This window comes from Choloepus didactylus, chromosome 1, assembly GCF_015220235.1.
Source record: "Choloepus didactylus isolate mChoDid1 chromosome 1, mChoDid1.pri, whole genome shotgun sequence".
Lineage (NCBI taxonomy): Eukaryota > Metazoa > Chordata > Mammalia > Pilosa > Megalonychidae > Choloepus > Choloepus didactylus.
In genome coordinates, this window is record NC_051307.1 from 98,258,160 (window position 1) to 98,270,378 (window position 12,219).

Sequence of the window (12,219 nt, forward strand, 5' to 3'; positions counted from 1 at the left end):
CATTTTCCTTGGTACTCTAATTCTGAGAACTCAACCTTCTGGATGCCAAAAAAGCCTCTTTTCTAGCAAGAAAACTCAGCTTTGGCATTTTTCAGCTTAGTGTGTGGTAGATTTGTATGCCCCCCTGTCCTGTGGCCCTCTTGCGGCCATGTCTGATTTTGCCTCAAGCCAGCTTTTTCTCCCCACTATTTGACATTTATGCTTTGTTTGTAAAGAAAATATTTGTGTCTAACATTTAAAACCTAAATCAGAAAGTGTTTTATACTCCAAAAGTACCTTGTGGTTTTTCTGCCTTATGCAGACAGCATACAATTTAGCCACAAAATATGTTAATTACTAGGGTTTAATACATTTTTATATTAAGATACGTATATGTAAACAAGTCTATTTCCGGAGTTAAAAAATGATCCTGGTGACTTTTACTACTATAGTCTACAGAAGAAAACTCTTATAAGTGTTAAACTTTCCAAAGTTCTTTATGTTTCCCGTAGAGGGTTGATTTGGACATACATTTGATGTCTTTGTTCATTAGTATTTTTCTGTTTCAACTTCTACCAAAAAAAGTATGAATTTATTCAAATTTGTGAATATCTTGAAGAAAATCTGTTTCTTACTTATATTTGTGTCCCTAATGCCATATCACTGTACCAGGCACATAGGGTGGGTGCACAGTAAATATTTGTTCAGCTAAAATGAATTGAATGTTCTTTGGCTATTGAATGCTCCTCTACTTATTGAATATGCACCATGTTATTCACAAAACCCTTGAAACTTTCTATTTCTAAAAGTGACTTGTTAAATTTAAATAAAAACAGCTGATAAAATGTTTAGTTACTGATTAATAAGAACTTCCTTCCTCCCTCCCTCCCTCCCTCCCTTCTTTCCTTCCTTCCTTCCTAAGAAAAAGTTAAAATTGACTTCAAATGATTAATATAGCAGTTTAAAATAAAAAAGGAAAACATTTTTTAAAGTTTAATAAATGAGAGAAGACAGATTCAATTCTAAGTAAAAAGTCAGCACCTGATTTACAGGCCATAAATTTCTTCTTGTTGAAGGTGAATTCATCTCTAACAATTCTTGTCCTTTCCAGAAAGGGACTGCCCAATGTGCTTGATAATTCAAGAACTGTCAAAAACTACCTGGACTTTATAAATCATAAATATTCAAATAAGATGACAATGACAGGAATTTATTTGTTGTGCTAACCAGAGTCTAGCCCAATGCCCAGGGACTCAGAATTCCATAATCAGAGTTACATACTGATGACAGTGTGTGTGTCTTCTTAAAAAAATTAGATTATTTTTTCCTGATCTGTGTTTTGCTTTCTCATGTGAGCTTAAGTTTCTGTGTTAACCACACTGCTGGCAATATCTTTTATATGTTCACTAAAATACTGTGGGAAATATTACAGATCATTAAGACAATTTGATCTTTTGACACATAATAATGGATATGACCAACAGGACTGGTAATAAGACAAGAGATTTTTGAATTGTTAATATGCCAAAGGTAGCTTGATGAGGATGCCACACAGAAATATGGCTTAATGATGAGTTAACACTGTGATATGGATGCTTTCAAAAACAATAAGCTAGCACAACATAAGGCTGTATTTAAAAAATACAGCCATATCATGAGAAATAACAGTCTGAGTCTGGAGATCACATTTTAAGACAAACTATGGCAAATAAATTTTTTCTCCAAGAAAAAGTAACTAGGAAGGTGAGAGGTCTGGAAACTGTGTATTGAAGGGACATCTGGAAGGTCTTGTGTAACCCCTGAGGAAGGGAGGATAAAGGGGGATAAAGGAGAGGTGTTCCATAAATCCGAAAGAACTCGACATGTGAAGGAAAGAAAGCAAATCAATTCTTACAGGCTCCAAGAGCAGATTTTGTCTCAGTGTAGAGTTCTTCTAATCGACATGTGGTTCTTCTGCCCTTTGGGGGTCCTCCAAAAAGAATGGGCTGATCTGTGAACCAACTACTGTGCTGCACATTTAATCAGGACTGACCAGAAAGGTGGCAGAGTCTATTCCTCTGGTGGCACTGAGGCTGAACTCAACTCTGAGTCAGTGAGAGGACTCTGCATGTGACATTACAGTTGTTTTTCAGTAGTTTCTAGATGTAGCCACTTTTTACAGAAAGTTCTGAAATGATTCCTGAAATAGGACACTAGTGCCAGGGTGGAAGAGGGAAGACTCTTAGTCTATTTCAAAAACTATTTTTTGTGTGTGCTCATTTGTTTACCATTAAGGTCTTGCAGCTTTCCATAACCAACTCATACAGTTGTTGGCTGTCCACGATAGGCTAAAATATGATGGAGACAGAGATACAAAAGACATAATCCTCACCTTGAAGGATTGATTGAGGGAGATCCACATATTTACAGATAGCTATAGTATAAACTAGCCCGTTCTGTCTCACAAGGTTCAAAGCAAAATGGTTTAGTAGTTGGGGGTTGGGGCGGAACTAAGAGAGCTAATTCTTGTTCTCTCTCTACCGCTGGCACTAAATCAGTGTGAGAGAATAGGTGAGGAAAAGAGGGAAGAAAGAGCTTGAAAGAACCTCACAAACCTTTCTCATACTCACTGAATTTACCTCAGGACAATGACTGAATGAAACACGGTTAATTTGGGGAGATTGGAGAGTGGGTACGAAATGCAAAAAAGCTTGTTAAATTTGCTTTTTTAAAAAAGGTATTCACTTCCAAAAAGCTCTATTTTGGCAGGGTAGGTAAGAATGAAGCCATTTCCCTGTTCTCCTTTAGCTTCCAGGAAGTCCACAGCTTTGCCTCGGGCAGGGCTTTGCCGTGGAGCCCTCTGTGCGCGGCCATGGCCAGCTGCCACTCTCTGATTCTTCTCGAGGGGACCATCCAGGGAGACCCTCTGGACCTCAAAATGTTTGAAGCTACCACTTGGGTAAGTCACTGCTCTTCAGGGAATCTAAAAAGCTTCTTCAATGCTAGATCAATAAAGGCTTTATCACAGCCATTAAATACTTACAAAATGTGAGGTCTCTAAAACAGAGTCCATATAGCAATAGGGATAAATTAATCTAAGCCTGGTTTCCTCATTTGTACAGTGCAGCTAATTGTAGTATTTGTATTATAGGGTTATTGTGAGGATTAAATAAGATAATGCATAAAAAATGCTTGGTACTATGCCTGGCTCATATTACAAGTTCAAAGGTATAATTATAGTTATAATTATAATTATAATTATAACTATAATTATTATATAATTATTTCTCAATTCTTTGTACATATTAAGAGCAATATCCTGTTTCACAGCTTTTCAGAATATGGGGATTAGGAAACACCACTGTCCCTGGTGTTTAGAATAACTCATAGACTCATTGTTACCAACAGGTTTATTCCCATTAATTTAGTATTGACTTTATTTCTAAGACTGGAAACAACAAAAAGGAGCCTGTGAAAGAGCTTTTGTTGAAACTTTGAATAAGGGTTGGGAGCAAATGCTGTCATCAGAGTTCTGGATGAGGTGTCAGGCTCTCCAGTTCTAGTCGCAGCCCTGCTCTGAGTGTCTGACCCTAGGAAGACATCTCTCTGGTTGGGGTCTTGGCTTTCTTGACTATAACAGGAGAGGATGGAATTAGACCATCAGTTTGCACATAAAAAGCCAAAACAATATGAAACTGGAATAGTTTCTTGAAGGGTAACAGTATTCAGAAGCCCAGTACATGCAATATATAGTTGGAGTTTCTCTGGTTGCAATGGAAGGGGAAGGGTGGGATTTGGGGAACTCACATCCCCACCTACTCAGCCAGCTAGGCCCCTGTGACATATGTGTGGGCGCCACTGAAGGAAAAAATCTTTAGGTTTCCTTTCCACCCTAACAGTGCATGGTTCTGCAACAATCTGATGTAACTTTGTCAAGCCTCTGTCCTTTCTGGGTTCCTGTTTCTGTATCTCTCAGTAGTGATTATAATTTCCTCTTTGAGATTTTGTCAGCCACTTAATGAGACGTTTACTAAGCACTTTGACATCTTTGGGTAAAGATTTCTTTGACAACAATTTGGGGTCATTATTAAAGCAATTACTGAGGGTTTACTGAACATTAACCATGTAAGTCACAGGCCCTGCCCTGCCCAGAGGGCGACCAAGCCAGATTAGACAGACAGGGAAGACAGGAACAGCAGTGACCTCCAGGAAAAGAAAGATAGAAAGGTGCTTGCTTCAAGCAAAGTGAGTCTGGCTATTCATGCCCACTGTTTTTAAGTCACGCTCTTCAGAAATGGAGAATGAGCCTTTACACAGCACATTCCAACAGAGAAAGCAGGATAAATTGCATGAATAATTCAGAAATGTCTGCCCTTCAAGTTCCACAGCATTTCCAATGTGTTATTTTTTTCTGTTGAGGGTTGAGTTTGATTTGCCTTCAGTGAGCGAGGGAAGACACCAGGAATACAGTGAGATGGTCTGAGGATTCTCTCAAGGAAAGGGTTTGAACGTAGTATCAGTAGGTGGACAAAAAATAAATCTCTGCAATGAAGTATCCCATTTGTGAAATAGGAAATGGATATTTCTGGGGACGATTTCCACATCAAGGGAGTGCCAGCACATGCCATGGTGGTTAAACCCTGCAAAACAGCCAGCCAGGTAAGCCTCGCTTCCAATTGTTTCCTCAATGCCCAAACTTGACGGGAACTCCTTTCAGGCCCATATTTCTTGAAGGGTCAGAGATGTGTCTTTGAATTCCACTTGGGAAAACTGGCGTGACCTCATTTCTCTTATTTGCTAAAAAGGATTGAGGAAGCAGTAGTTAATTCCCAATAGCTAGAAATTATGTCCATAAGTCCCTCTCTGTTCCCCATCCCCCAAGCAGGTCCCAGTGGAAGGAATTGCAATCCTGCATCAGTTCCCATTCTCATCAGCATTGCAGAGGATGACGGTCATTGTTCAAGAGATGGGCGGTGACCGGCTGGCATTCATGAAAGGGGCACCAGAGAGGGTGGCCAGCTTTTGCCAACCTGAAACAGGTAAATGTGTAGAGTTGGTTTGCAACTAGCAAATCTGTATTTCCAGCTCAAGTCTGTCACCGCAACTCTCAATCTGTGAATCTAACTGCCTACAAGTCATCTCCAATTGGGCGACTTGATATCATCCCAAATTCAATACCAAAATCATGCTTATCTTTTCTCTCTTCCTGTATTTCCCATATTGGAGAATGATGCCACCATCCGCCTCAAGGAGGAGTTAGCCATGACCCCTCCCTCTCCCTCAGTATCTCTATCTAGTCAGTTGCTAATCCATAGACCTGTCACTTCAGCAGCTCAGGCTCTCATCATCCCTCCACTGGATCACTTTGATAGTTGGCAAATGGACTCCCTGCCTACAGCCCTTCCTGCCCCCACCACCCCATTCATTCTCCATACTATGACCAGATTGGTCTTTCTTTCACAAAATATGTTGTCACTTTCCTGCTTTTGTTCTTGGGTTGCTTCCCGTAGGTTCTAGGCTCATTTCAAACTCCTTTAGGATGGCCTTAATGCACTGACCCACTACTCAACTCTGCAGATATGCCTTGCCACTCCTCTCCTCACATCCTGTGTGGAATTGCCATAAGCTGGACTAACTACTCAAGGCTTGCTCTCTCCTGCCTCCTTGCCTCAGCGACTGACACTATCTCAGCCTAAGTGCTAGTTTCATCCCTTGCTCAACCACTCCTTCCCAGTCTGGCTAATGCACCACCAAGTGCTTCCCTAGCAGCCTGCATTGCCTAGACCAGAGCAAGGATCTCATTTGATTGTAATTGTTAGCTTGCTTGCTGTCACCCCATAAGACAAAGATTCTCCAAGCAGGGCCTGCGCTTCAGTCTCTGTATAGTGAATACCTATTACATAGTAGACACTCAGTAAATGTTTGTTGGTTAAACTGGGAAAAAGAACTCTACTCTTTCTATATCCTTTTTCCTTTTTTTTTTTTTATTTTTTTTTGAATGCTTCCTCTCTTCCATTCAGTTTCACCAGATCCCAAGAGATCAGTCCTGACAATGTAGTTATATTTAGGGCTCTCACCCACTTGCTTGTGTACTTTTTTTGAGGTGTGTTTGCTTGGGCAAGAGTTGGGTCTGTTTGTACAGAATTTCTCACCAGCACCAGCTGAATAAATATTGCCTACTAATCCTGTGTCATTTTCTGAACAGTACCAACTAGTTTTGTTAGTGAACTTCAGATTTACACGACACAGGGCTTCCGGGTCATAGCACTGGCCTACAAGAAACTGGAAACTGACCACCACAACACAGCCTTGATGAGGTAAATGGGGGCATTTTTATAAAGCAGAATGGTTTGTTAGAAAGATGCTCAAGTCTGGGATGGGAATCAAGGGGTTGGGGCGGTGGACCCAGCACCATAGTTTGCTGGCTTCGTCTGCATGAAATGTCTGAATATCTGTAAACAGTGATATGGTCATCTCTGCTCTGCCTAAATAACAAAGCTGATGTGAGCAAAGACTGGGAGATTGTATAAGAAATAGTCACATAAGTGGTAAAATGTGTGATCATACGGCTTTATGAAAACAGATATATGAAATAACCAGTGTTTCAGAGAGTTTGAAATTGTGGTCATGTCCCCATTTTGAACCAAATACAGGTAGCTAATGTTTTTATTACAGTTGGTAGGTTGGTTGAAAGTTATGAAATATAATATTTCCCTGAAAAAATTCTTGATAATAAATACACAGTTATTGAAACAAATAAATATAGCTTAGGTTTAAGACATAATCTAGATAAAAGCTTTTGAGGGGTAATTCTAGGGAAAATTTCCATATGAATAGATTAAAATAGGAATGTTCAAAAGAGAAAATGGCTTAGAGTGCTTGTTAATTCAAAATTATTCTTTGTTGTCATTTTATTTTCCACTATTTTTAGCCTGTCATATTTATTTCACCTTTATTGCCATGTGTGATACTCTGTGTGAGCCTCTACTGGTAACACTCCTGTGGAGATAATTAAGGCTCATTTTGTCATTTAGACAAAAACTCACAAATCTGGGTGGTCTAACATATTTATTTATATTTATTTTATTTAATTATTTTCAACCCTATCATACTCAGCATTCTGTTGTTGCAACTGTATTTTGTAATACTTCCTTTAATATTCTAAATAAAATTAACATATAAAATTGTCAGTATATATTCTTTGCAAAAAGCAAATATAATGACTTATCTATAGGATAAAAATAAAAGCAAATCTACAATATATCACAAAAAATAATATGGACTAAAAATGAAATAGTAAGTTGCTTGCACATGTGTGTAGAATCACTGGGGATGCAACAGCCACAAATGCATACAGACATTGGTGTGTTATACATTGGGTCTCAAATACTACAAGTAGTCGGGCTGTCAGTGGTATTATTTTGTGAAATGCTCAACAACTCCTAGTAAAGTTCTGAACAAAAATGTACAATCTCCTCTCAATTTATGTTCCTGGTAATCTAACAGGATATTAAAACTGGTCAAAGCTACTTTGTATTTATATGTAAAAGAGAGTTAGGGTCTAGGTTCATGAAATTATGAACAATTTTTTACTGTCCATCAATGTTCAGTAAAGCCTTCAAAAAGGATGTGAGATGCAGGATAATTCTTCATTTTACATTGAAAATTGCAGAAAATCTTGTATAGATGCCCTCAGCAATGCACAAAACATCTTCTAGAGGCAGTAGGCAGTACTGTCCCTGCTGAGAATCACTGAGAGGACCCTGCAGTGTCACTCTGAATGGACAAACTGAGGCCCAGAGGGGAAGTGGCTCATCTAAAGTCACTGAGTGTTGGATTCCTAAGACTTACTGGGCCACTCTTCCTGGGGCCAACTTAATGTGATCCCTGAACCTTTGGCTGTTACAACTCTGGATATTTGTTGCAGATCAACTCAGGTCAAAGTTAGTGTCAGAGAGCTAAAAGTGAACTCTGAGTTTTGCTCTGAAATTTTAGAGAAGAGGAATCTTGGGTTCGGAAAGGGATGTGGCAAATTTGGGAACAGAACTTAATTTCCCAAGAGCCTATTACCAGAGATATATCAAGGTTCTGACTACTATACTGCTCCTTCCAATAATTATAATAAAATGTTTGCATATTTGCAAGTGGTAAACTCATGACTGTGAGGCTTATGCACGTGACAAAAAACATTCCTGTTGGATGCATATGGCATAATAGAGAAAGGTGAGGACTAGTGCAGGCTGGAGAGCACATGCTCTGGCTAAAGATGTTGAAATTCCAACTTTTCAAAACCTGGTGAGGTCTAAACACAATTCACCAATGGGATCTGATCTTAGGTCATCAATTTGCTTTTCCTGTCTTAAAATCTGTTGTCACTGTTTCAGTTTGCCAGGCTGCTATGACAAATACCACAAACTGATAAGCTTAATAGAAATTTGTTGTTTCATGGTTTCAGTGGTCAGAAGTCCAAATCAAGGCCCCAGCAAGACCATTCTTTCTCCCCAAAGTCAGTAGCATTCTGGTGCTGGCTTGTTGCAATCCTTGGGGTTCCTTGGCTTGCATCTTTGCTTTTGTTACATGTTTCTTTCTCTCTCCTTGTGTCTGCTCTTCCAGTTTCCACTGACTTCTGGCTTCTTCCTGTGTGGCCTTCTCTGACTAATTTGTCCAAATTTCCTCTCTTTCTAAGGCCTCTAGTAATACAGATTAAGGCCCACCTTATTCGGTTGGGCCACCCCTTTACTAAAAATAACATCTTCAGAAGGTCCCATTTACACATGAGTTCACACCCACAGGGATGTAGATTAAGATTAAGACGTTGTCTTTCACTGGGGTACATTATTCAGTTTATACAATCACCTTGTATAGACTCACAGTCAAGTTAATTTACCTATCTTTTGCTAATCCCCAATTAGGGCAGAACCTTCTGTTTTTTTTCTGTCATTACTCAGGGTCCTTTCAGCACTGATATCATAATCTCTTTGGGGATTATTGGCCCACTTCATACATATTTCATCCTTTAAAAGTCACACAGATTTAAAGAATATGAAGTGTAATCACGGATAATTCTCCATTTGTATTACACTCATCAGTCTTTATTATATTTAGATGCTTCAGGAGCAGGCCTAATGTCTGTGTAGGAAGCAGTAAAAGACAGCATGCTATAGAAAGTTGTGGGTATTGAGAACTCTAAAGGGGTTATGACTTCCCTTTATTTCCTGGCTCACATTGAAAATCCATGAAAGGGAGTATCATATAGTGTTAGGGTTAGAAGAGGCCTTGAAGACCCATTAGTTTCATCCTCTTACAAAAGAAGAAATAGATTACCAGACAAAGAAAGTGATTTATCCATGATCATACAGCAAGTTGGTGGCAGAGCTGGTATTAGAACTCTTGTTTCCTGATTATTGTGCATTGAACTCCACAAGGGCTGTGTGCCAGTTTGGATGTATTGTGTCCCCCAAATGCCATTATCTTTGTGGTCTTGTGAGGAGACATTTTGGTGATGGTTGGATTTGCTTGGAATGTGCCCCACTCAGCTGTGGGTAATGATTCTGATGAGATGTTCCCATGGAGGCATGGCCCCACCCATTCGGGGTGGGCCTTGATCAGTGGAGCTATATAAATGAGCTGACTCAGAGAGAGGGAACTAACTGAGTGCACCTGGGAGTGATGTTTTGAAGAGAAGCAAGCTTGCTGGAAAGGAACGTCCTGGGAGAAAGCCATTTTGAGGCCGGAGCTTTGGAGCAGACGCCAGCTGCCTTCCTAGCTGGCAGAGGTTTTCCGGACGCCATTGGCCATCCTCCGGTGAAGGTACCCGATTGCTGAGGTGTTACCTTGGACGTTTTGTGGCCTTAAGACTGTAACTGTGTAGTGAAATAAACCCCCGTTTTATACAAGCCTATCCATCTCTGGTGTTTTGCATTCTGCAGCATTAGCAAACTAAGACAGGCTGTAAGCCAGAGAAACCAGATATATGAGTGCTGAGGCAGGCTGCAGAGCATGTCAGACATTTGACCCTGAGGCCACTTTCTTGTGTTTGGCTCATGCCATATGGTCTCTGAAAATATCTAAAGCCTGAGGCCTGGCTATGAAATCCATTAGATGGATTGGAGGACCTCAATAAGGCATTAATTAGTTATCCTTCAGTGACCAGCCTAAACATCACCTCCTCCAGGAAGATTTCTCCAATTATTCCACTCAGAATTGATTGCACCTTCCTCTCCGACTCCATGGGACTGTTTTGTACATCTATCATAGTACTTATACCAGCCGTCCATGTAACTGATGCGGTCATGCCTAATCTTTTATTCACATTTAAATGTGAACTCTCGTGGGCTTCTATGTTCTCTGCATCTTCTCTCCCCCTTTCTCCTTAGTCCTGTTTCCTGTACTTACTAAATACTAGTAAATGGTTACTGTCTTGACAGACTGACTGACTTTGGGTCAGTGAGAACCCACTGGCAGGAGAATTTCTGAAAGAGGGAATGAATTTCCCTAGGTTGCCTGGAAAATAATTGTCACAACAGGAATTAGAGTATTTTAATTAGACAGATATTTGCCAAGCACTCCCCATGTGTCAGGCACCATGTGGGTGTTGTTGAACACATAGTTGAATTAGGCAGGCCTTAGCTTCAAGCAGTTGAGACAGAAATATCAGAGAGAAAATAATCGTAATATATGGACATAAATGAGCTAAATTGAGGTAGAAGTAATATGTTAAGAGGGTAATTATTTCTATCTGGGGAAGCCTTTATGAGGGAGGCGGCATGTGAATTGGGCCTCAAAATACAGGAAGGATTTCAATGGCAGATCATGGGGCTTTTGTTATCTTTTCTATGATACAAATAAGGAAGAATGTCTTCTAGCATTGTAGAGCAAATGTTCGGAAATGGTTAAGCAGAAAGCATGTGCGGACATGTTGAGTGGTCCAACTTAGCTGAGGGTCAGGGTGGGTAAAGAAATGAGTGATATTTGAAGCTGGAAAGATAATCTGGAACCAGATCCTGGTGCACGTTAAATGCCTTGTTCAGAAGAATAGAGAATGCCATCATCCTGCTCAGCATGCTCTGGGGTGAGTGGTTCAAACTGTGTCCACTTCATGCACCAGTGGTGGAGGTATTGGCAGTTTCCTGGAAGGATCAACTAACTCTAGTCCATGCCCCTGGGAGGGGAGAGGCTCAGCACTGGGATGCACATGGCAAACAAGGCAAGGAGGGCTTTTCTGGGTGATGCTTACATCTGTATTTCAAACAGAATTAAGCAGTACCGATGTCTTGCTCTTGTGTCTGCTAGAGGTCTCTGCTCTCAGATGAATGAATCATGAAAGAATTTTTGAACTACTACCCCAGATTTACTCCCCTGCACTTGTTCCCGTGGAATGTCTTGGAAATGTTCTTGTGGTGATGCAAACCCCAGATGCCTCCTTTACTTGCAGAAACATTTATACTTTATGCAGAAGAGCAATGCTACCAACAGAGGAAGAAAGAGGTCCAGGAGCTTGGCCCTAATAGAGGAGCCATTTGTTGAGAGATGACCTCATACTTCCTAGGGCTAAGATGGTTTTGATTATTACTTTGGCTTCTGGAGAAACTGGCATTTTCTTTTACTTTTCTTGAGCCTCACGTATTGGCATGATGTTTCATACCAGAACTAGGACTCCTCTCTGGTGGTTGCTAGCAGTGAGGTAATAAAAATCAAGCTAGCCACAGTAGATGGAAGAGAACTTTGCAGTAATTTAGTTCATTCTCTGGGAAGGTTAAAGCCAATCTTTGGCTCATCAGGTACTCTCTTCCTCTTAAATCAGTCAGGGTAAATGTCTCAACAACTTGTGTGTTGCCTCCTGGCTTCTTTTCCAGTAGTCTCTGGCACATATTTGGGTCTAAGAAACAGTTTTTGAATGAGTAATTGGGAATCACTCTGACAGGTAGATTTTTGTCTTTTTTTTTTTTTTTTTTTTTTACTTCCTGTAAGAAAGACTATAATGTGCTATTTCTGTTCAATCATATATGTATTTCAAGGGACAAGGTAGAATCAGACCTGATATTTCTGGGATTGCTGATCTTGGAGAATCGATTGAAAGAAGAGACAAAACCTGTCCTGGAAGAGCTCATCTCCGCCCGGATAAGGACTGTAATGATCACAGGTATAGAACAAAGTATACTGTGAAAACAGGAAGAATATAGTATGGAAATAGAGACGAATTCACTCATTTAATAAATATTGTTGACTACCTACTATGTGCCAATTAGGATGTTAGAGATG

General features: G+C 40.1%; 1 protein-coding gene across 3 annotated transcripts in view; it reads left to right on the forward strand.

Moving 5' to 3' along the window:
* ATP13A4 (ATPase 13A4) overlaps positions 1-12,219 on the forward strand; it is a 212,941-nt gene that overhangs the window by 169,052 nt on the left and 31,670 nt on the right. For 2 of the 3 annotated variants that reach the window (XM_037838137.1, XM_037838118.1), the window contains exons 14-18: positions 2,767-2,917; positions 4,531-4,617; positions 4,841-4,997; positions 6,164-6,275; positions 11,976-12,100. In XM_037838137.1, coding sequence (XP_037694065.1) covers positions 2,767-2,917; positions 4,531-4,617; positions 4,841-4,997; positions 6,164-6,275; positions 11,976-12,100 — 632 coding nt within the window. The remainder of the gene's footprint in view (positions 1-2,766; positions 2,918-4,530; positions 4,618-4,840; positions 4,998-6,163; positions 6,276-11,975; positions 12,101-12,219) is intronic. The other variant, XM_037838129.1, reaches the window with a different exon arrangement.